The 20,823-nt window shown below is 44.0% G+C and overlaps 1 protein-coding gene across 5 annotated transcripts in view; it reads left to right on the plus strand.

The window, feature by feature from the left end:
* The window catches only part of nlgn3a (neuroligin 3a), a 128,848-nt gene extending 110,440 nt beyond the window's left edge, over positions 1 to 18,408 (plus strand). For all 5 annotated transcript variants that reach the window (XM_061047729.1, XM_061047730.1, XM_061047731.1 and 2 more), the window contains 2 exons: positions 4,192 to 4,981; positions 15,426 to 18,408. In XM_061047729.1, the coding sequence (XP_060903712.1) occupies positions 4,192 to 4,981; positions 15,426 to 16,284 (1,649 nt within the window). In that variant the 3' untranslated portion in view covers positions 16,285 to 18,408. The remainder of the gene's footprint in view (positions 1 to 4,191; positions 4,982 to 15,425) is intronic.
* The last annotated feature ends 2,415 nt before the right edge of the window (positions 18,409 to 20,823 follow it).

The following is a 20,823-nucleotide window of genomic DNA, read 5'->3' on the forward strand; positions in this document are numbered from 1 at the left end:
TTTGCAGGATGCTCTTCAAAGTAGCATTAATGTCTGGATGAGGCTGATAAAACTCACCGTTGATGCTTAGCTTCGGTGGGTTTTTTTTCCGGAAAAGTTTTTGTTCACAAACACAACATCCTTGTCAATGAACACTGGCTCAACACTCACACATGCCCAAAAATGCTACGTAATACATCAGCAGCGAGCCAAAGCACAGCAGTGTTGTTACTCTCTCTCTCCAGTGATGAAGCATCCATATTGCTGTTGTCAAAACACAGTTTAAACTTTAGCCTGTGTGTGTGGTTTGAGGCTCTCTAACCTATGCTGTGGTCATCGTACCCCCAAGGTCAAGCGCTCTTTTTTTTTTTTTTCATCAGCCCTGAATTATCTTCATTCCACCCCAACCGCACGCCCATCCAGCAGCGTCTAGCGGCGAGGGGTGCAGAGCGGTCGAGGTCGGCAAGCCGCAGCACACGGGCGCTGCAGAGCGACGCGACAGCATTTTAGCAGGCACCCAATGAGTGATTACCTCGCAGCTCCAGTCATAATTCAGCGTGACCTCAATCTGCCAGCAACGCTGCGGCTTGATGGATCTGCTCACAGTTTGGGTGTCGGGTTCTCGCATGTCAAACACAGGCAGATAATTTCAGGGCTATCTGTTGCTTTAACAAAGTGAAAACATGCGAGATGTGAATGTGACACACGTCTCGGCCGTGTTGCGTCACGCTCTTTCTGTATAATTTGGCGGGATGTTGAGTGAGGAATCGCTTGCTGCGTAGATGTCAGAGTAGATACTGAAGACAAAACAATGTCACAAATGGTTAACCTCCGTCATGATGATGCCTGTCGTCTGTTGGTCTATTCATCATGGCCGTGCCTTATCAATCAAAGTCAGCAAAAAACAACGTGCAGGCTCACACACACACACACACATGCACACACACGTCCCAGTGTGGATAATTAGTGGATTCCCTCAGTGGGCGATTGAGCCCATGCTCTTCCTCCCCTCTCTCTTTGACCTTCCCCTGTGAGCTTCCTCCCACAGCGGGGCTCATCACACACAGCTCTAATACATATTTATTGGTCAGGTGACAGCTCATGCACGCTGGATTTATATGTTTCTCGACAAACAATAGTGCAGCCTCGGTCACTCTTCCTCTTTTCATCAACCAAAGCGGGAGATAAATCTGAAAGTGTCACCCTGGCTCCTCAGCAGTGGGCCATCTGTGAGTTTTGGGTGCAGATTGAGAGTTTGACCAAGCCCTGTCATATTCAACCACTCTCCTCAATTACAGCAAACGGATTTGATATACGTATGTCTGTCAAATGGTGTTGGCAATCATAGGAGCTGCGCTGCTGGCAAACGGTTTTTCTTTCTGACAAACTTGTGATCAAAGACTTTTAGAAAGTGGCAGTGGCATGGCCAGCGGCATTGGGATTCATGACAGACTCCCTGCACCATGACTGGCTCTGTTTGCACAGCGCAATCGGAGTTGAGATGTGAAGAGAGGCAATACCACTAAAGAGTGAGGCGGGGAGGGGAGGGGGAGCAGGGAGGGGATGGCAGGATTAAGCCTCTGCTCCCCCCCCCCTTCGCCCTCCCCCTCCTTGCTGCCTCGGAGCGGCCATCTTTCATCTTGTGGCTGCCCCTCTCTAATGCTTTCAAGTGGTTGAAAACCTCGACATCTGCTTCCGCTCACTGGGACGCGGCACGGGCCACCGTCCTGCAGAGACACACAACCACAGGACTGATCCAAGGGCAGCTTCGGGGCAAAGCCACAGAAAGTTGATGTTCATCTACACGTAGATTAAGATTCTTGTTGCAGAAACAGATATCAAGGAAGAGGCTGGCACACATCAACATCCACAAACCAACAGTTAAACTCAACATACAGTGAATGGAAAGAAATATTACACAACTAAAATATGAAAGCCATCATTCAACATCTCTAAAACCCATGAAACAGTACTCACAAAAACATCTCCACATCTACAAAAACAAAAGATATGAAGTTAAGGGGACAAGAGAGAAAAGCTTTAATTATGAAAACATTTCTAATGATTTAGAAAGAGACATTTTAAATATTTTCTCTTTATATATAGGCCTATATATACACGTATAGAGAGAGAGAGAGAGAGAGATTTCGTCAAAAATATATAATGTTATGTAAATATAAACGTACATTGGGCAAAGCCACAGACAGTTGACTGTCTCCTCTTACAATGATATTATTTTTTTTTTTTAAAAGGAAAAAATATTTTTTTTGTACTCTGAGGATTAATTCAAAACCGACAATTTAAATGTGTATCAAAATCTGATTCTGCAACAACAGCTTCCAGAACTAAAATCAATGTTCTAATACACAAACTGTGGCTTGTACTAGTACAATGCTCTCGCCATGCAAACATTTCACAGTTCACTCACCCAGACGCATTAATTCTACTTACTACTTGCGAACAAATAAATGTAAATAGCTCTGTAAATAAACACTTCATCTTCGCCAAGAAGAAATAAGCCCCCCGCCGCCACTGATTAAGACTACCAAAGTGATATATCTGGCACTTAAGTCTGCTGTTTACCTCATAAACACAAAGACTTCAACACAGCCACCCACACTGTCACTGAAATACCACAAACTGAGTCTGCGTGCGTGCATGCACATTTCTCTGCAAGACTTTGTAGCCTAAATGGGGAATCATTTAATGACTTTTTTCTTCTAATGCATGCCATTCGGGGAGTGTTTCTTTCACTGTGACTTCAGTGGTATTACTAGACTCTTGCAGGAAAATGAGAAATAACACCATGCCATGAGAAATAACACTGTGTGGTCCAGTAGTATGAGCTATGTCTGCTTTTTCTTGAGATTTGTAAAACAGCACTTCCAATTTAAAAACACAAACAAATCAGGCTGGGAGGAAGGGTGCTGTCAAGACGGAGACTTTTCAGCATCGGTGATGATGTGAGGCTGTACCCGAGACAGAGAGGATGTCATGTCACCTTCACTCTGCTGTCTACAAGGAGAAATCTTTCAAAGAGGACGCAATTCAATTATTTCTGAGGAAATTATGTTTGTTATTTGGGATCTGTTACTTGTGCTGAAAAGTCATTTTAGATTTCCTTCATACTGCTCTGCAACTAAAATGTAATTTAATTTGCGAGAGAGCATCCCCATGAGACTGTAGATTTGTTCGCCTGGGTTTCTAAACCCCCTTCACCCCCCTTTAAAGCCCTCCAACACACACACACACACACACACACACACACACACACACACACACAAAACTCCTATGAAGATCAACGTAATGGATGGTCTGTTGACTCCAAGTCCCTATTTTTGTGTATAACAAGCAGGAGACCATGTTTTTTTCTGTTCAGCTAGGTCTTCTTTTATTGTGTTCCACCATGTTGCATTGTATCGCCAGGTGATGTGTGCAGCCCCATTCCTTCTGCAAATGTACGGAGTAGGAGTCAAGATTTATTTATAGCAAATCCACCCCCAAACTCCTGTAGAATTTAGTGATCTCTCAGTTAAAAAAATTAACTCAAGCACGGTGTAACTGATGATGCAGACATACTCTATGTGTGTGTGAGTGTGTCTGTTTGTAATGAGTGCAAAAAGGAGCATCTGCGTCTGTAATTGCCCTGTTTAAGGTTCATCTAATTTAAGCTACCATGAAAAGTGCATTAGCAGGTGGAGGGCATATGCACACAGTTCATACATTCAACAACGCTTAAATCAGAGTCTCTTTGCATTTCTAAAATCTCCTACAGGTAAAATCATTTCTTCTCGTAAGCTGTAGGTTCTGTTTTGAAGTTTTGATGCTTGCCTCTAGAGCCATACTGGCAGCATCTGCTCCTGACAAACATACAGAGATTATTACAGAGCGAGCACATAGAGATGGATGGAAGAAGACAAGCTGACAGACAGAGTGCTGATTCCATACTCTGTCTGCGAGCTGTCTGTGAGACCGGGCCATCTGCACATTCATTATCACAGCCATGATTCCATTATTGTCTCGTGTGGCAACAAGGACTTGTTCTGTCTGGCCTTTGTTATTCTTATCGCCTTTGTAGCTGACAGCCCCCTTTTGATCTTGCCAGCAACTAAATTAAAAAATATCATGTAGTGTAGCACATAACTGAATTATCCTCTGTTATAGTGACACAATCACATCTTCCTGTCCCTTTTTCCTGTTTTTCCTGTGCAGGTCTCTTCCACAGAGCCATCATTCAAAGCGGCTCAGCCCTCTCCAGCTGGGCGGTGAACTACCAGCCAGTCAAGTACACACGTCTCCTGGCAGAGAAGGTGGGCTGTAACGTCCTGGACACCTTGGACATGGTGGACTGTCTGAGGAAGAAGAGCTCCAGGGAGCTAGTGGAGCAGGACATACAACCAGCGAGGTACCACGTTGCCTTCGGACCCGTTATCGACGGTGATGTCATCCCCGATGACCCTGAGATCCTGATGGAGCAGGGTGAGTTCCTCAACTACGACATCATGCTGGGGGTCAATCAGGGTGAGGGGCTGCGCTTTGTGGAGAATGTGGTGGATTCAGAGGACGGCGTGTCTGGTAATGACTTTGACTTCTCCGTGTCGGACTTTGTGGACAGTCTGTATGGTTACCCGGAGGGCAAGGACACGCTGAGGGAGACCATTAAGTTTATGTACACAGACTGGGCAGACAGAGACAATCCAGAGACCAGGCGTAAAACCCTGGTGGCTCTTTTCACTGACCATCAGTGGGTGGAACCTTCTGTGGTGACGGCTGATCTCCACGCTCGCTACGGCTCTCCCACCTACTTCTACGCCTTCTACCACCACTGCCAGAGCCTGATGAAGCCAGCCTGGTCGGATGCCGCCCACGGAGATGAGGTGCCCTATGTGTTTGGAATTCCTATGATCGGCCCAACAGACCTCTTCCCCTGTAACTTCTCCAAGAATGACGTCATGCTCAGTGCTGTGGTCATGACCTATTGGACCAACTTTGCCAAAACTGGGTGAGTAAAATGATTGATTCTTGGAGGGTGGAACTGATTGTTGATTTTATCTGCTTTTTGTTACCAATACTAACGGCTCTTTAATCAATCCTACTTCTTAATTTTAATGGGATTCCAGTCTACAGGTGACCAGTATTAATTTTCCCTTCATTGAGGATTTTTGTGAAATTAATTTCTTTTGCAGACTAGTTTAGCCTCATTACAAATATTTAATGGTGAGAACAGGAAGATATGAAAGTGAGAACTTGATTGAAGCCTGATTTTTACCTCACATGTGTCTGTTACCGTAAAAAGATAAATGTAAAGTCAATGCTCCTCCTAATTCTGAGATCAATAACTATAAAGGTGCACACAGGTAAACAGTGGCTTTAAAAAAAAAACAGGTCAGACACACTTAGGCTCTTGAAAAGGCACAGCGTAAGTGTTAGAGCAAGAAATAACCTTTAGAGAGATTTTTTTTTGTCAACTTTGGCATCCCAAGTAAACAAAGCTGTACTGTACATCTTATGTACCGTACACGTTTGAGTAGTGTTTTCTTGAAAGAATCTCAACTTTCTTATAACAGTCAAACTTACCACTCATGGTGAATCTTTGCTGTGGAAAATGTAAACAATAAGTTGTTTTGGCAGCGTGCTGTTATTCTCCCCTCAAAAAATACCGTGCCAGTATCTGGTAACTATGACAACAGTTGTTTTTAGGTACACTGAATGATACTTAATAGTTGATAATTTCATGGAAAACCTAAAAAAGTGTTGGCGTTTACAGACTGCCATGTGAAGGTGGACTACCACGTTAAACACAGGCGCAATTCTTGGGGCGAAGTCCTTCCTACCTGCTCCAGAGGCAGTGACAAAGGCATAATGGGGGGGAAGAGCTGGCATTGTGTAACGTCAGAGTCTGCGATGCAGAACGGTGTGTGTGCATGCCTGAGTGTGTGTGTATGTAGAGCTCCTGTTGTGTGCTCACATGCAGCATTCCACATTACTGTACTGCAGTGTGAATTCACTGGGATACCAGTATAACTCTGTTCATGATGCAATATGCAAGTATGAAGGCGTCAAGATGGGAGATCTTTGTTACAGCGCTATTTGCTGCTTCTGATGACTTGCACTCTAAGGGATTTTATCATTTTTTTGTCCAATGAACCACTTTGGCAAGTATTCATGTTTCTCCTTCATGGCAACACATTTGGCCAGATACTGTTTGGAATGAACACTTCTGCTGCTGTAAACAACCATTTAATATCTACATTTGCTAAATGGACTTCAGCTTGTACATCGCTTTTCTAGAGTTCTGACTTCTCAAGGCGCAGGTCATATTCACCCATTGATACCACATTCACACACTGAGGATGCAAAGTGTCTATCAGTATCAGCTAATCCCATTCGTACACATTCATATGCCAGCGACAAAGCAATTGCTGGAGACTCTTGGGGTTAAGTGTCTGGCCCAATGACACATCGACCTGTGGCCGCAGGAGCTGGGGATTGAACCCCCGAACTTTTGGTTGAGGGACAACCGAATCTACCCTTTATCCACAGCCACCCCTATCTGGGACAGGTTCATCCTTACCTCTCCTTTTTTTTAAAGAAACATATTAATACATGAAATAAGGTAGCACTCTGCCAGCTGTTTCATGGGTATTTCGGGCATTTTGCCCAAGCTGACAGTATTAATATGTCCTATAGTTTTAACACCTTTTATAGAGTTTTACCTTTAGTTAGGGTGAAAGAATGGTTACATTTCAGGCATTAAACCGGTTTCTAATTTGGGTATAAAATGGAGTGGACTGGCCGCTTTGGGCTGAAAGTGAAATACTGTGAATTAGATGAAACACCATCAGATCCCAAATGTTTCCACATTACACTGAACAACTATTACACACAGTATTCACTGTATCATTAGCACATTCATCTCTTTATAGTCACCCAGTACCCTTATTTAACAGCAGGCTTACTAAAAATCTAAAATAAACTAATGAATTAATGACGTCCACATACTGATAGAACTACTTACTGCTGCAGGGTTCTAACAACATAAAGATTCTGACCAATCAGGAACTAATCATTACCAATTTAAAACCAATCCACAGTATCAATCTCTAATCCTAATTTAGATCAGACAAGTGGTTGTTTTTGTATCCTGAGTCTAATTACTTTAGCAGCACAACATATTGACAAGTATTACTCATTTGTCTTTAAATTAGTGAAACTAGAGTAATAGAAAAGAGGTAAATCCAGTGCGCACACATTTACAGACTTGTTACTAATGGAAAGTCAAAGAGAAAAATCCTATCTCAGTCCGATTAAAAAGACTTCTGTGCCAAAGAAAAGAAGCTGTGGGGAAAAAGAAGTTCCAAAATGGATAGTAAAGGACAGAAAAGGCATTTTTCAACAAAGACATTTTTTTCAGAGGTGTTTTTTTCGCCTCGGAATTCCTGGGTCCCAGTCTGAAAACCTGAGACATATTGAATCTGAGGAAGATTAAATGTCCCCCCAGAATGTGTGCTGTGCTTTTTGTGCTTGGCTGCCTGTTTGGGTTGAGTATGTGTGCATGGCTGCCTGCCTTTCTGTATACTTCTGTGTGTATTTCTGTGTGTGCTGTCTGTGTGTTTGGCAGGAAACAATATCTATGCTCTATTATATCGAGGCCCAAAAGACACAGAGACTTATCAGGGAGACATATCAAACTCTTGCCCTCGGCGGTATCGATTCCCTTGGCGTGGACCAAGACGATCACTCGTGCCCTGGCTTCCTCCTGCTCCCCACAAAGCACAATTTCACCCCCACCCATCACAAAGCCTGACCATTTTGTGTGACTAGTAGTAATCATTTCTAACAACTAAAATTTAATTTGACAATCCCTGTAACCAGAGAAGTATTGATCCCACCCTAGACAGGATGCAGGCTGAAATCTTGTTGTTTTTTTTTTATCTGCCTCTAAATCATCATCTGTCCAATCAGGTGACATTTACATCCAGTCGTCTGGCTGATAGGCTAATCCCGGGGCCTCCGGCTCTGCAAGATCCTTGAACTGCTAATGGCAGAGCACTGCAGATGGGCTGATGTCGGCTGAGCTGTCTCCTCAAGGAAAAGCACTGCGGTCCATCAGTGATGCTTGGACTAAAAAACAGCTGTCTCCTCTGCCTGGCAGCCATCTTGTGTCAGAACACACAAATCTGAAATTTGTGGATTCAGATGGATTTTTTTACTTTCCTCTCAAGAATATTATCTTCTGGTTGAAGAAAAAAGGCTTTATTTGGTTTTAATGAGAAGTTTAAAATCTCATGGTAAATGCACACTGCTAAAAATGGACTCATTTTTAATTGGATCTTACATTGTCAGTGAGTTCATCCTGATGGATGATGACAGTCTGCGCATCTTACCTACCGGTTCAGATTTAAGTCAGCACCATGGGCGGTGAGCCTGCAATATCTTTAACCTGGCCTTCACCCTGGAAAAGCATCAGAAGTTGAAACAACAAATAGCACTTTACCGCTGACCCCGTGTCAGTTTTGTAGATTTCCGCATCACTGATTGATTGTGAAAAGGAACAGAGCGCTGTGAGAGTAAACCGGTTCTAGATTTGCTCTTGCCCATGTTATGGGAAGCATACGCCCTATGGTGTGTCGCTTTGGCGTTACTCCAGATTGGAGGATTACATGAAGGCCGCAATTAGGCACTCAGATGGTAAGAGCCAGGGATTAGATGCCAGGATAATAGAAAACTCAGTGTGCATCTCCAAAGGGTAATTTTACCCCAGTGCAAGTCGAAGGCTCTACCATTGACTCCTTAGGGAATGGGATCGGGATATTTCCCATAGATTCTGAAGTTCATCCTCCTCATTTAGACCTCAAAAAAGGGATATAGATCTCCCTTCCAACACCAAGCCAACCCAATCTGACTCTGGAGGACATCCTTTTAATTAAGACTCTGTTGGATTCTCTTTGCCGCCTTGGCTCCGTCCAACAGCCGTCTTTCCTCGTATCTGTAAAGCAGCAGCTTTCGCTCCAATTCCAGATGTTCGTAATGAACTGACCCAGATTGCACTTCCTGCCCGCTCTCTAAATCGGGTGTTGAAACATGTGTGACATGATGTTGAGACGCTTGGGCTGCATGTCAACAGTGTGTATCATAGCAGCTCTCCCCCCCCCCCCACCCCTCCAAAAAAAGCTCTCCCTGTCCCTGACTCTCATGTGTCATCTTTACAGGGCAAATCCCGGACCACGCGGCCTTTTTTCCCCCTCCATCAGTGTCAGTGAAGCATAAAAGCATACAGAGAGTGCACACTGTCAAATCTTCTTAGTGTGCATGTGCGCATGTGTGCGAGAGCGATTGTGAGGGTGTGCGTTTACACCATGAGCCTGTTCTTTGCTGAGAGTTAGGGATGTTTCAGAAGCCGGGGATTTACTCAGCTCAGAGTTATTTTTCTGGCTGCAATATTTGTTTTACTATTGACAGGCAAAATTGTCCTGCACTTAACTGCCACAATAACTTCTCCTGAACCATTTCTCCCAAACTTTTTCCACATGTGGCCTCCTCAGCACCTTGTCAAAGACACATCTAAGCACCGAAACAGGACTGTGCACATAAACAACTGGCAGATCACGCTGATAATAAAGAAAGCCCAGCAAAGATCAATCATTTTATATCATCAGTTTTATAAATATGTTGGTCCATCTTCCTCGATCTTGTGTTTTTTTTCCCCCTGACGGCTGCTCATTTCACCCAGCTTGGCGGGTTAGTTGTGCCGCATGCTGTGTCGGGCCTTGCTAGGTAGTTAGAGAGCAGAGCGCTGTCATGTGTTGAATTTCTTTTCTGAATTCTGGTCAACTCCTCCTCCCTCCCCCTCTCTCTCATTATTCTATACAAAAAAAGAACAAAAGTCTGCTCATGTTTTACATTCACAACATGGGCTAAAATATGCAGTATTGATTGCTTTGTCTTTTGTGACAATGGCTGCAGACCAAACAAATGCAGATAGGAGTAACTACACTGTGTCTATAGTGCAGTTTAACAGCCGACACTTTGATTTACAGCCCTGCATGTTGATTTTACTCTGTCTTCTTCCCACGTGTCAATCGAGCAACCTTTCTCTGTAGGCTTAACCGTGCGTATACATCAACTATTTCTCTCATCTGACCTCATTCATGCACCGATTCAACAGGTTGTTTTTTTTTACGACAGCTGTCTAGCAGTTACATCACTCACTCCCTTTTGTCCTTTCTCCGGATTATTCCCCCTGTTCACTTTAGCCTCCTTCGTTAGGGCCAACTCGACCTGCACCAGGAGTGTGTGAATGCTCGGCATTGTGCAACAGCACAGCCACCTACCTACTCCATTAAATAGGCACTCACTTGATGGGAGATTTGTAGCCAATATCCTGATTTGCATTAGAGAAGGTAAGGAAGTGGTGTGGCTTGTTAAGGGGCCTGGATGCAATTGATCGGTGTCCATGCTGTGCACTGAATGTAATGAGGGCAGGACAGCGGGAGGAGGAGGGAAGGAAGTGGATCCATAAGTAAGTGATTTTTTAATTAAAAACAAGTATAAATACTAAAAGATTCATGTTAATATTTTAAAAAAAGCTTCAAAGGGCTTAAGAGTGAAAGGTGTTAATTGCTCAAAAAAGGTGGAGAGGGAATAGGGACTGTGCATGGTGCAGGAGAAGGTGTTGTGTTCGCTGTCACTCATCTAATCAAACAAATCAATAGCGTCTATAATAAGGAGTGGTCTGAGAGCTGTGTCCTCTAACACTTCTGCACGCCCCAAAGTCACAGCGCCTCGCCCTGCATCACTTAGCCTGCTGAACCGAAGGCTGCCATTAAATATGAGCCACGCATCACTCAGCCCTCTGCACCAGTGTGCGACCACACGAAGGGTAAAAGAGCACAGCCTGATCATTTGCCCGCTCAGTGCGGAAGTTGCCCCCCCGCGTCCAAGCCGAGACGGGTCTGCAAACAGATCGAGTGTGTTTATAAAATATGTATTCAAAAAGCAGGGAAAGGTGTTGTGAACCTTCTGTTGGAGTCTAAAATCAGAATTAGCTGCTTACTTTGTTTTACCTGGTAAGTAGATAAACAACTGCAGGGGATGAATTTGTCTCACAACAGCTAGAACAATAACTTAAAAAAAGAAATACAGGTTCAAACGTTGCATATTTTATCAGCATAGCCAAACGAGCATCGCTGCCTCTGAATTAATGCGTGTTCCTTGTTTTATACTGAGAAGCTATATGCATCTCAGGATCCACAGACCTTGAGTGTAGTGAAAATAGATTCTTGTCTCTCCGCCTTAGGGCACCTAAACGTGTCTTTTCAGATTTGGTGATGGCTAGGTCTATGATCATTCAAGCGCTTCAAATTACATCAGGATGAAAAGGGGAAGGAGGTACATGGGAAATGAAAAAAAGAAAGAAAATGATATTCATTCTTCCCCCTTATCTACCTTTTACATCGGTGCTCGCAGATAGGGCTTGGAATAGGTAATGAGCTGAGGTCCTGTTCTGCCTCGTGTGAAGGGAGAGCTGGGAGTGTGTGTCTGTCATGCAGGTGGCCCAGGCATCTTCTAGAAGACTTACAGTTATTCAAAGCTTTGTCTTTTATCAGCCTGGAGAGTCATCACCACACAGCATGTACCGCTTTGTGAAATACGACATGCTTTTGCGTTCAAGTGAAGCACTTGCGCGGCCCCAGAGGCCATCTCTCCATGATGCGCTGCAAATTCGAGCACGCACGTACACATGTACACATTGTGACAGGCAGGAGATGAAGCACGCACACACACACACTCCCAGTCAATCACAGCCACAAACACATGGGAGCACTTAAACACGCATGGCAGGCCAAGGTTAGCGGGGGTCAGCAGGCCATCATGAGGAGGAGGAGGAGGAGGAGGGAGGAGGAAGAGGAGGAGATGAGGTCCGTGGTTTATGAAATCACACAGCCATGTGAACACATCAGAGGAAATCTGAAAGACCATTAAAACGCCCGCTTTTATTGGTGTAATAATCCCTCCTCTCTGCCTGGGAGGCCAGCCACAGCTCCAATGACCGTTGGGATTAAGTGGCAGGCCTGACAGGAGGCAGGCTATCAGCTATTACAGGGAGCTACGGGAGCCCGACAGGACCACAAACATCACTTTATCCCAGGACTGTTCACACAAGTCACAATGAGGCGTTTGCGCGAGAGCTGAACACACACAGTGAGCAACTTTTGTTGACTATTTATCACCAAACTGTCACAATATTTGGATGAGAAACAGTACAATGACCAAGAGGGTTGAATGCAAGAGTGTCAGATTTAATTTGAGTTTCCTTTCAGCTTGTCAGGTGGCTGCTGACAGGTTAAGATCATGTTTTATCTCTAATGAAAAGTCTCCAATGTGCAGTGAATTCTTATTTTTTTTTAAAATGTCTTCGGAACATCCAGACCAGCCGACCGTTGATATCTTATCATCAACTTTCCAGCCTGTTTCATTCTGTTTCGATCCGTCTGTATCTCAGAGTATTCCACTGTGACTGGTGTCAGCTGACTACTTAGTCATGACTTTGTTTCATATACAAAACTAATTAATAAGAAAAAGGAGCCGGTACAAAAAAATGAGCTTACTAATAGAGATTAAAACAGACTGCACAGTAAAAGTAGACAAACTTCTACCTCTTTTTATTTGTTATCTACAAAGGGGAATATTGTATTCTTTATAAAGCTGTTTGTACAGTTTGGGAGTTGCAAATGTCTCCTTGTTGGATGTTTTCAACCAATTTGTGTTCTTCGAGTATTTTGATCTCAAAAGCATAAGAGAGGTAGAAAGAACATTTCCTAAAATGCAGCTTCACCAGACTATTGTATTGGCTCATATTGTGCAGGTGTTAGAAGTTGAACTACCTGTATTTCCCCCCCAAAGAATTTAGATAAAACATCCGCTCTTTTTTTTTTATTTTATTTTTTTTACCATGTTCAGAAAAAACAACACAGCAGCACAGCCCATGCAGGAAACAGTGTAAAGTGTATCTGACTACACTGCATCACACAGCACCCAGTACGCCCCCCAGTACAAATAGAGCAGGGTAACCTAGAAGCCCCCTCCACGCTGAGCAGCAAACACAGCAAGCTCAGATCATTCGCTCAGACTCCACAGCTCAGGGCAGGACTTCAAAGCCAGCGTGCAGCCCAAAGTTGAGCAGCGGTGGTAGAAAGTGTTCAAAGGAATGTAGCCTGTTTACTATTGACTTTGCAACAATTACCCAAGCATATGTGTGTGTAATTAGATAAGGCAGCCAGTTGTTCTCTAATGCGGCAAATCAAATTAACTAAAGATGCCACATTGATTTCTTTGTGTTCCTTAAATTATTCATCTTCACTTGCACTGAACCAGCCAGCCAGCCACAAAAGAGCTTTTCTAACCCTTCTACACTGCTGCTCCCTGCACACACACACACACACACACACACACACTACACACAAACACACAGACACACAGACACACGCACACCTCAGATTGTTTGGTGAGATCTGTCCAAGTACCTTTGTAATATTTTCACCACCACAATTCTGCGTATTGACCCTCCTGAAAAGATTTGCAGTGTTATGGAAATGCCCCGAATCCCTATTAACTCAGATTGCTTTGACCTCCAAAGGGGGGGGGGCAAATGTGCTTGTACATGTGAGTGTGTGACAGCACGAACGGCGAGGCCATGAGGATTCACGAGGCACGAAGGCTGCAGACAACCACGTCTCAGGCTGCCCCATTGACGTCCTGTTCTCTGGCATGTTGTGCACGGGGAGATCAATATGACCTTACCTCCACCACCCACTCCTTTGAAACTTAATTACTGATATTCAGCTACAAAGTCATCATAGTCTGGCTGTCAATATTCATTGGGGATCATTACGGGCCTAATAAAAGAGGTTATTTACGGGCTGCTCTGCTGACACCGGCCCAGGTCCAGGGATTCAGCTCCAGCCATCTCAATTTGCTTTACCTCCCTCCTCTCTCTCTCTCTCTCTCTCTCTCTGTCTTCTTCCCTCCTCTCTTTCTCTCTCTCTCTCACCTCTCCCAGAAGCACTGACCTGAAAAGGAAAAATTGACAGCAGAGAAACAAACAGGAGCAAAGAGGGAGGGTGAATTCTTCTAACACAGCTTTTAATTCTCTTGGCCGTGTTGGGAGCTTTTTCAGCCAGTGCCCAAGCAAACAGCATACCGTATGGCCGCTACATCCCCTAAATTTGAACTTTGCCTGCCAATAGCATCACAGCCAGACCCACAAAGGGATATTTCCTGACATTTAGAGAAATGTTGCGCAGTGCCTTTCCTCCTCGCAACAACACTGTTTCTAACTTCTCAGCTCCGACATCAATTATTGTGTTTTCGAGGCTGTAGCGCTATTCTTCAGGTCCCTCCACAAAAAGTAATTTCATCAGGAACAAAAGCAATGCCATGGGCTGCAGAGCTCCCATTCTTGACATTGTAGGGCAACAAGGCAACAAGGAGTTGTGTGATTGCTATATGTTAATTCATTCAATAAATCAATAGCTTCACTGTAATTGAAATGGCCATCCGGTGTTGAGGCAACATAAAGGAAAGTGAAAAGTGGAACAGTGAACTCTGTAGATCAAAACAAGAACTGCATCCTGAGAATCTCTCTACTTCTCTCTGGCTCAGTCTCACACATCCCATTTTTGTCTCCATCTTTCAGTCTTACACACATAAACATCCCTATGTCCAAACACACACATACACATGCGCATGGCTCTGCAGTTTCCTCCTCCTGTCTTGATTAATGTGGTCCACTTTATATCAGTACACTGGAAGCCGATGCACACTGTGCTGCCTTCCCTGAGCAATTAGCGGAGGGGCTCCACCAGCATCGGATTATCAACAACAAGATGCCTCCTGACGCGAGCCCTGAAGCCTGCTGACTTATTCATATGTGTTTACTTTAAAAGCCTCTGCCCTGGTTTTTGTGGGTGGGCTGCATGTGAACTGAATTAAGAACAACATCTGGGGACAGAAGAGAGGAGGGGATGAGGCACAGTATGACAGCAGAGAGGTGGCTGAAAGAGAAGTGGAGATGTTTTGGTGCAAATAAAAATATAAGTGGGGAAAAGAATTGATAGGAGAAAACCAGAGTCAGGTAACGCAGCAGCGGAAAGTGTCCAAATTCCTTCCCATCCACATACTCCTAGATCAATTATTTGCGGCCTGTTGGTTGTTGTTGTGGATTTGTCTGTTCATAGGATTCGCCAAGCAAGATTAGTAATTCCTCCTGTGGTGGCTGAACCTCTTTCATGCTAAAGTATAAGCTATGACTGATACTGTTATGATTTCTTTGTAGTATTTTTATTTGCCTTCATCCCCTCATAGATGTGGGAGCATGAATAATTAAATGAACCATAAGAATCTTATTTAACACTATATTCTGTCTGTCTCTTCTCTGTCTGCAGTGATCCAAACAAACCGGTCCCCCAGGACACAAAGTTCATCCACACCAAGGCGAACCGCTTCGAGGAGGTGGCCTGGTCTAAGTACAACCCCCAGGACCAGCTGTACCTGCACATCGGCCTGAAGCCGCGTGTGCGAGACCACTACCGCGCCACCAAAGTGGCCTTCTGGAAACACCTAGTGCCCCACCTGTACAACCTCCACGACATGTTCCACTACACCTCCACCACCACCAAAGTGCCCCCACCTGAGACCACCCAGAACACCCTGTCCACGAAGAGGCCCAACGGGAAAACCAACTGGCCGTTCAACACCAAGCGGCCCCCCATGTCGCCAGCCTACAATAGCGAGGACAAAGACTCGTGGAACGACGACGAGGAGACCGGGCCACTGGTGGTGGAGAACCCGCGGGATTACTCCACAGAGCTCAGTGTCACCATTGCTGTCGGAGCCTCGCTGCTGTTCCTCAACGTGTTGGCCTTTGCTGCGCTCTACTACCGTAAGGACAAGCGGCGGCAGGACTCTGGGCACGGGCAGCCCAGCCCACAGCGGCAGACCACCTCCAACGACATCGGCCACCACGCGCCGGAGGAGGAGATCATGTCGCTGCAGATGAACCAGACGCACCATGAGTGCGAGGCGGGGAACAGCAATGAAGGGGCTCTGCGCTTAGCCTCGCTGCCAGACTACACACTCACTCTGCGGCGCTCTCCGGACGACATCCCCCTCATGACCCCTAACACCATCACCATGATCCCCAATTCTTTAGTGGGCATGCCCAACCTGCACCCTTACAACACTTTTACATCCGGCTTCAACTCCACCGGCCTGCCACACTCCCACTCAACCACCCGCGTATAGCTTTAAGGAGGCCAGGGGCCAGCCAGCGCAGGCGGGAGGGAGGAGGAGCTGGAGGATGAACGAAACGGAGGAGAGGATTGTGTTTTATAAATATCACAGGGAGGGGGAGGGTTACAGTGGGAGGGGAGGGGAAGGGCATGAGTCGGATTATAACGTGAAGAGATTTAACTAGACTTTTACTACGGGGAGAGTTGCTGAGAGCTCTCTATGGATGTCAAGTTGTGCAGAGCTGCCAAAATCAAACTGCTTCCCTTCTCCTTATCAGGGGAGGGGGTCTTTCTGCAGTGTTTTTTTCTAAAGTAATCATTTTAAAAGCCTTTTTAAGCAGACTGAGGAGATATCAACACTTTTTTTCTTGAATTCATAACAAAAACAAAGAGAAGTGCTTTTTATTTCCCATCCCTTCCTCCTGCGGGAGACACATCTCGAACAATGGCCTCTATGTCAATATTCGCAAAATGTTTTTAATTGCTTCTTTGTGTTGTTTTACGTTTCAATGCCTTACGAAGCTTGTTCTTTTTGTCATGATTTCTATTCCCTGAGACTATTCCAAGTGGAGTGTGTTACAAGCAGATGAGACTCAAAGATGAGAGACTGAAACCAGGAAGAGAACCGAGAGGATATGCAGATGTAGAGATTTTTTTCAACCCTCTTTGGGCAAACCTTTTTTTTTTTTTCTTCTCTGTTGCGTTACCAACACAACAGCAACACAAATGGTGTTATCTTTTTTTTTTTTCAAATCTCGTATAGAAATAATTTGTCTGGGACAGCTCTTGCCAGGAGACGAGAAGGCAGAGATAAATACTATGTTACTGTGATTGTTTTGTTAAGAAAAAAGTGCATCTTTTACAGCCAATTTCTCTGTTAAGCTATCTGATATTATCTCAAACACAAAGTGTGCACGTACACATGCTGCTTAGAGCACCTGTGTGTTTGTGTGCATGAGAAAATGATTTCCAGTTCCCTGCTTGCAGGCGTGGTGAAGAGGCTGAGGTAAAGGAAGAGACATATTGTCGGAACTTGCAGAAGCAAGAGTGGTGAGTGAGTGAGACTGTGTGTGTGTGTGTGTGTGTGTGTGTGTGTGTGTGTGTGTGTGTGTGTGTGTGTGTGTGTGTGTGTGTGTGTGTGTGTGTGTGTGTGTGTGTGTGTGTGTGTGTGTGTGAGAGTGTACAAGAGACTGTGTGTGTGTGTGTGTGTGTGTGTGTGTGTGTGAGAGAGAGTGTACAAGAGACTGTGTGTGTGTGTGTGTGTGTGTGTGTGTGTGTGTGTGTGTGTGTGTGTGTGTGTGTGTGTGTGTGTGTGTGTGTGTGTGTGTGTGTGTGTGTGTGTGAGTGTGTGTGTGTGTGAGTGTGTGTGTGTGTGTGTGTGTGTGTGTGTGTGTGTGAGAGTGTGCGTGTGTGTGAGTGTGCTTGTGTGTGTGTGTGTGTGTGTGTGTGTGTGTGTCCGTGCACCTGTTTTTTTTTTTTTGTTTTTTTTTGTAGGTTGTATAATGTAGTTTCGGGGGGGGTGGGGGCTGAGTAATTTCTCATGTTGTTGATTTTGGTTCACCACCAGTAGTGTTTCTGCTGCGTCTCTGGGTGTCTGTCTTTGCGAAATAGCACTTTTGTTATTTTCAAAGTTATATATGTCTAATTTTGCTTAAAATAAATAAAATCTATTATTTTACGTGTAAGAGAAAAAAAAATAGCTAAAGATTCAACTGAAAACTAACTGACATGATTCCATTGACTTTGTAAGAGTTCCTCTTCAAAAGCAGACAGTGGCTTGTTTGCACTGATAAACCTGTCAGTGCCCACTTGTATTTCTTTAAATATATATATATAAATATGGGCATACATACATATATGTATAGGGCTTCTATGGAGATATCATCCCCACATAAAAAAAAATATTAAAAAACTGTTCAGACTACAAAACAGAAACAAAAATGAATTCTATGTATTGTCATCACACAAAACATCCTAAGCCAAGACTGCCCCGGTGTCTCTGTAAGAACTCTATATGTATATTTATGTACAAAATATTTAATATTTATTTATGTATACCAGATGCATACATGCTGATTGTGCCATGTGCCAAATTAAAACTGTAAAAAATGAAGAATATAAAGTTTCACAAAACTTTTTCTCCTCTGTTGATCAATTTTCTTTTCCTCCCTTTTATGACTTTCTATTATTTCCTTTTTGAATGAGTTAAAAAAAAAAGTGTTCTTGCAGCAAGTGCAAGTCTCCCCCCAGGACTTTCCCTCTCCCACCCTCCATCTCTCTCTCTCTCCTCCTCCTCCTCCTCCTCCTTTTCTCTCTCTGAAACCTTTGAGAAAAACAGGCTAACAGCTTGGGGCCTATCTGCGTGCATAACTCCAGATTTTACTGTAATTCATGCAAAGTAGTGCTGCAGCGATGGGAGATTGTGAAAAGATTGCCTTGATGTACTCACATTGCATCCTATTATATGTTATTCTCCGGGAGAAAACTGGAGTTATTGATTCTACGAGTTAAACTGACCATTTTCATTAGCTATCTTGGCATAGCACAGACTGTCTCCAGTGGTAACGCAAACGCAGCATTGCAACCTGACCTGCTACCCTAGAAATGTGCTGCAATTCTTAAGATACGTTATGTCCAAGACCTCCACATTTTTCTGAAATGTTCCATTAAAGTTTTCTTTGCTATTTAGTGATAGGAGCCGCAGCAGAGCGAGAAGCGTGGTCTGGTCTGCTCATCACCAATGCTGCCACCAGCAGAAAGAGAGACAGGTTATTTGAGGGGAATTGCTCGGAGACTGATCTATATGAGTCATCTTGTTTTTGCTCCTCTCGCCTTATATGGGGCTCACCTCCTCATCAGCCCCTGTCTTCAGACGAGCCGCAGCCACTGAGAAAGGAATAGAAAGTTGGTTTGTACCTGGTGCTGTCTCATACATACAGAATCATTTAATAATGTTTCTGTGCTGGTGCTTTTGTTAAGAGTAGGCTGTACAAATAGCCAGATGTGTTTCAGTAGATTTATACTCCTCACTGTAAAATGGATGTGAAGCTTTCTTATATAGAGCTGTGCTTAAAGGTTTGATTCCCCTGAATTACTAAAAGGGCAAGTGTGCGAGATTTAGATAAAAAACTATCAGCAGAAATGAAATGTAATATTCATACCTTTTCAGTAGTTTAGGGCCACACTGAACTCCAATATCAGCTTCTCAGTCTTACATATCTTACATATAAGCCGCAAACTTATCAGATTTTCATGGATGGCAGCTTTCAGTCAGATATTAAAACATGAACCCCTTGAAAAGGTGCAGTAACTATGCTCAGCCGTCATCACGTCTCAGTACAATCATATTGATTCAGCGACAGCATATTATTTGTGTCCCAGGTCTGTGAGTTCACGTTGCGTTTCTGCGTCGCAGAAGTGAGACATGCATAAAACACACAGCGCTGCCGAAGCCAGTACAGAGGGGGGGGATCACTTTGTCCCCCCATTACGCCACCGCAACATTCAGATTCAAGGTGAAACGCCACAGGGGTGTACATATTGCGCCTTTAAACAGCAGTCTAAATAGGGCTAGAGTTGCCAAACTGCTCTCTTTGTGTTTAATGTCACTTTCATCTTCAGCTACTCTTTGCATCTGTGTGACACATTCCACCCAAATTCTCCAAAGACCCCCAGAGAAAAAAACAATTGTAAAATTGAAACGGCTTTATTCAGGTTTTAGTAAGCAGGTCCATTTGCTCTGGAGAGGAGGAGGTTTTCTGCCTATCATTCGGCTCCTGTAAAGACTATATCTAGTGAACACTGCACATCTCCTTATCAAAATAAGCGGAGCCCCCTGATTTGCCTTGTACACAGAAAAACCTTGGAGAAACATGTTCGGCTCCCAGAAAAAACCTTGCAAACTATGAAAGTCCACGGCTAAAGTTCTTCCACACTGTAGCAATTACATTTCTATGTGTACAGTGGTTGCTGCTGGATAGTAGAAATGAAGCCAACAATAGACTCAGACAATTTTAGGTTCAGCCCAATCAAGGATAAACAGGACACAAATAGCAATTGTTGAAAGAACCTTTTGTTAGCAGTTTTTTAATTTGGTTTTTGTACAAGGTTTTTATCATTTCTCAGGGTTTTTGAAAAACTTACCTCTGCCTTGAGATTTCTCCAGCTCAGTGGAAATGATGGACATTTTTTTCTTGTGGTGCTCCCGACATTGAAATATGATTTTTATTTTAATCAAAAAATGTGACATCTAGTGCCGGAATAACAAAGACATCCTTGTTACTACAGATAATCCATAGAGCACATTCGTCAATAACACATCAAGTGCTTTTCAGGACTATTTCTTTGGAACTCCAGTAATAAGCATTTACATATTAGAGCAACAGAATCAGAAAGGACAAGTTGCTGGTATATTCCCTAAGCGGCTTTAATCAACGTTTTCATACTAGTAGTGATAAGCTCACAGGGACAAACCCAAGGATATGTATCACTTGATTCGGCAGCCTCTCTTAGCCCTGAAAAAAGGTTTGGTTCTTTGAATTGCTCTCTTAGC

Source organism: Labrus mixtus, chromosome 10, assembly GCF_963584025.1.
Source record: "Labrus mixtus chromosome 10, fLabMix1.1, whole genome shotgun sequence".
Taxonomy (NCBI): Eukaryota; Metazoa; Chordata; class Actinopteri; order Labriformes; family Labridae; genus Labrus; species Labrus mixtus.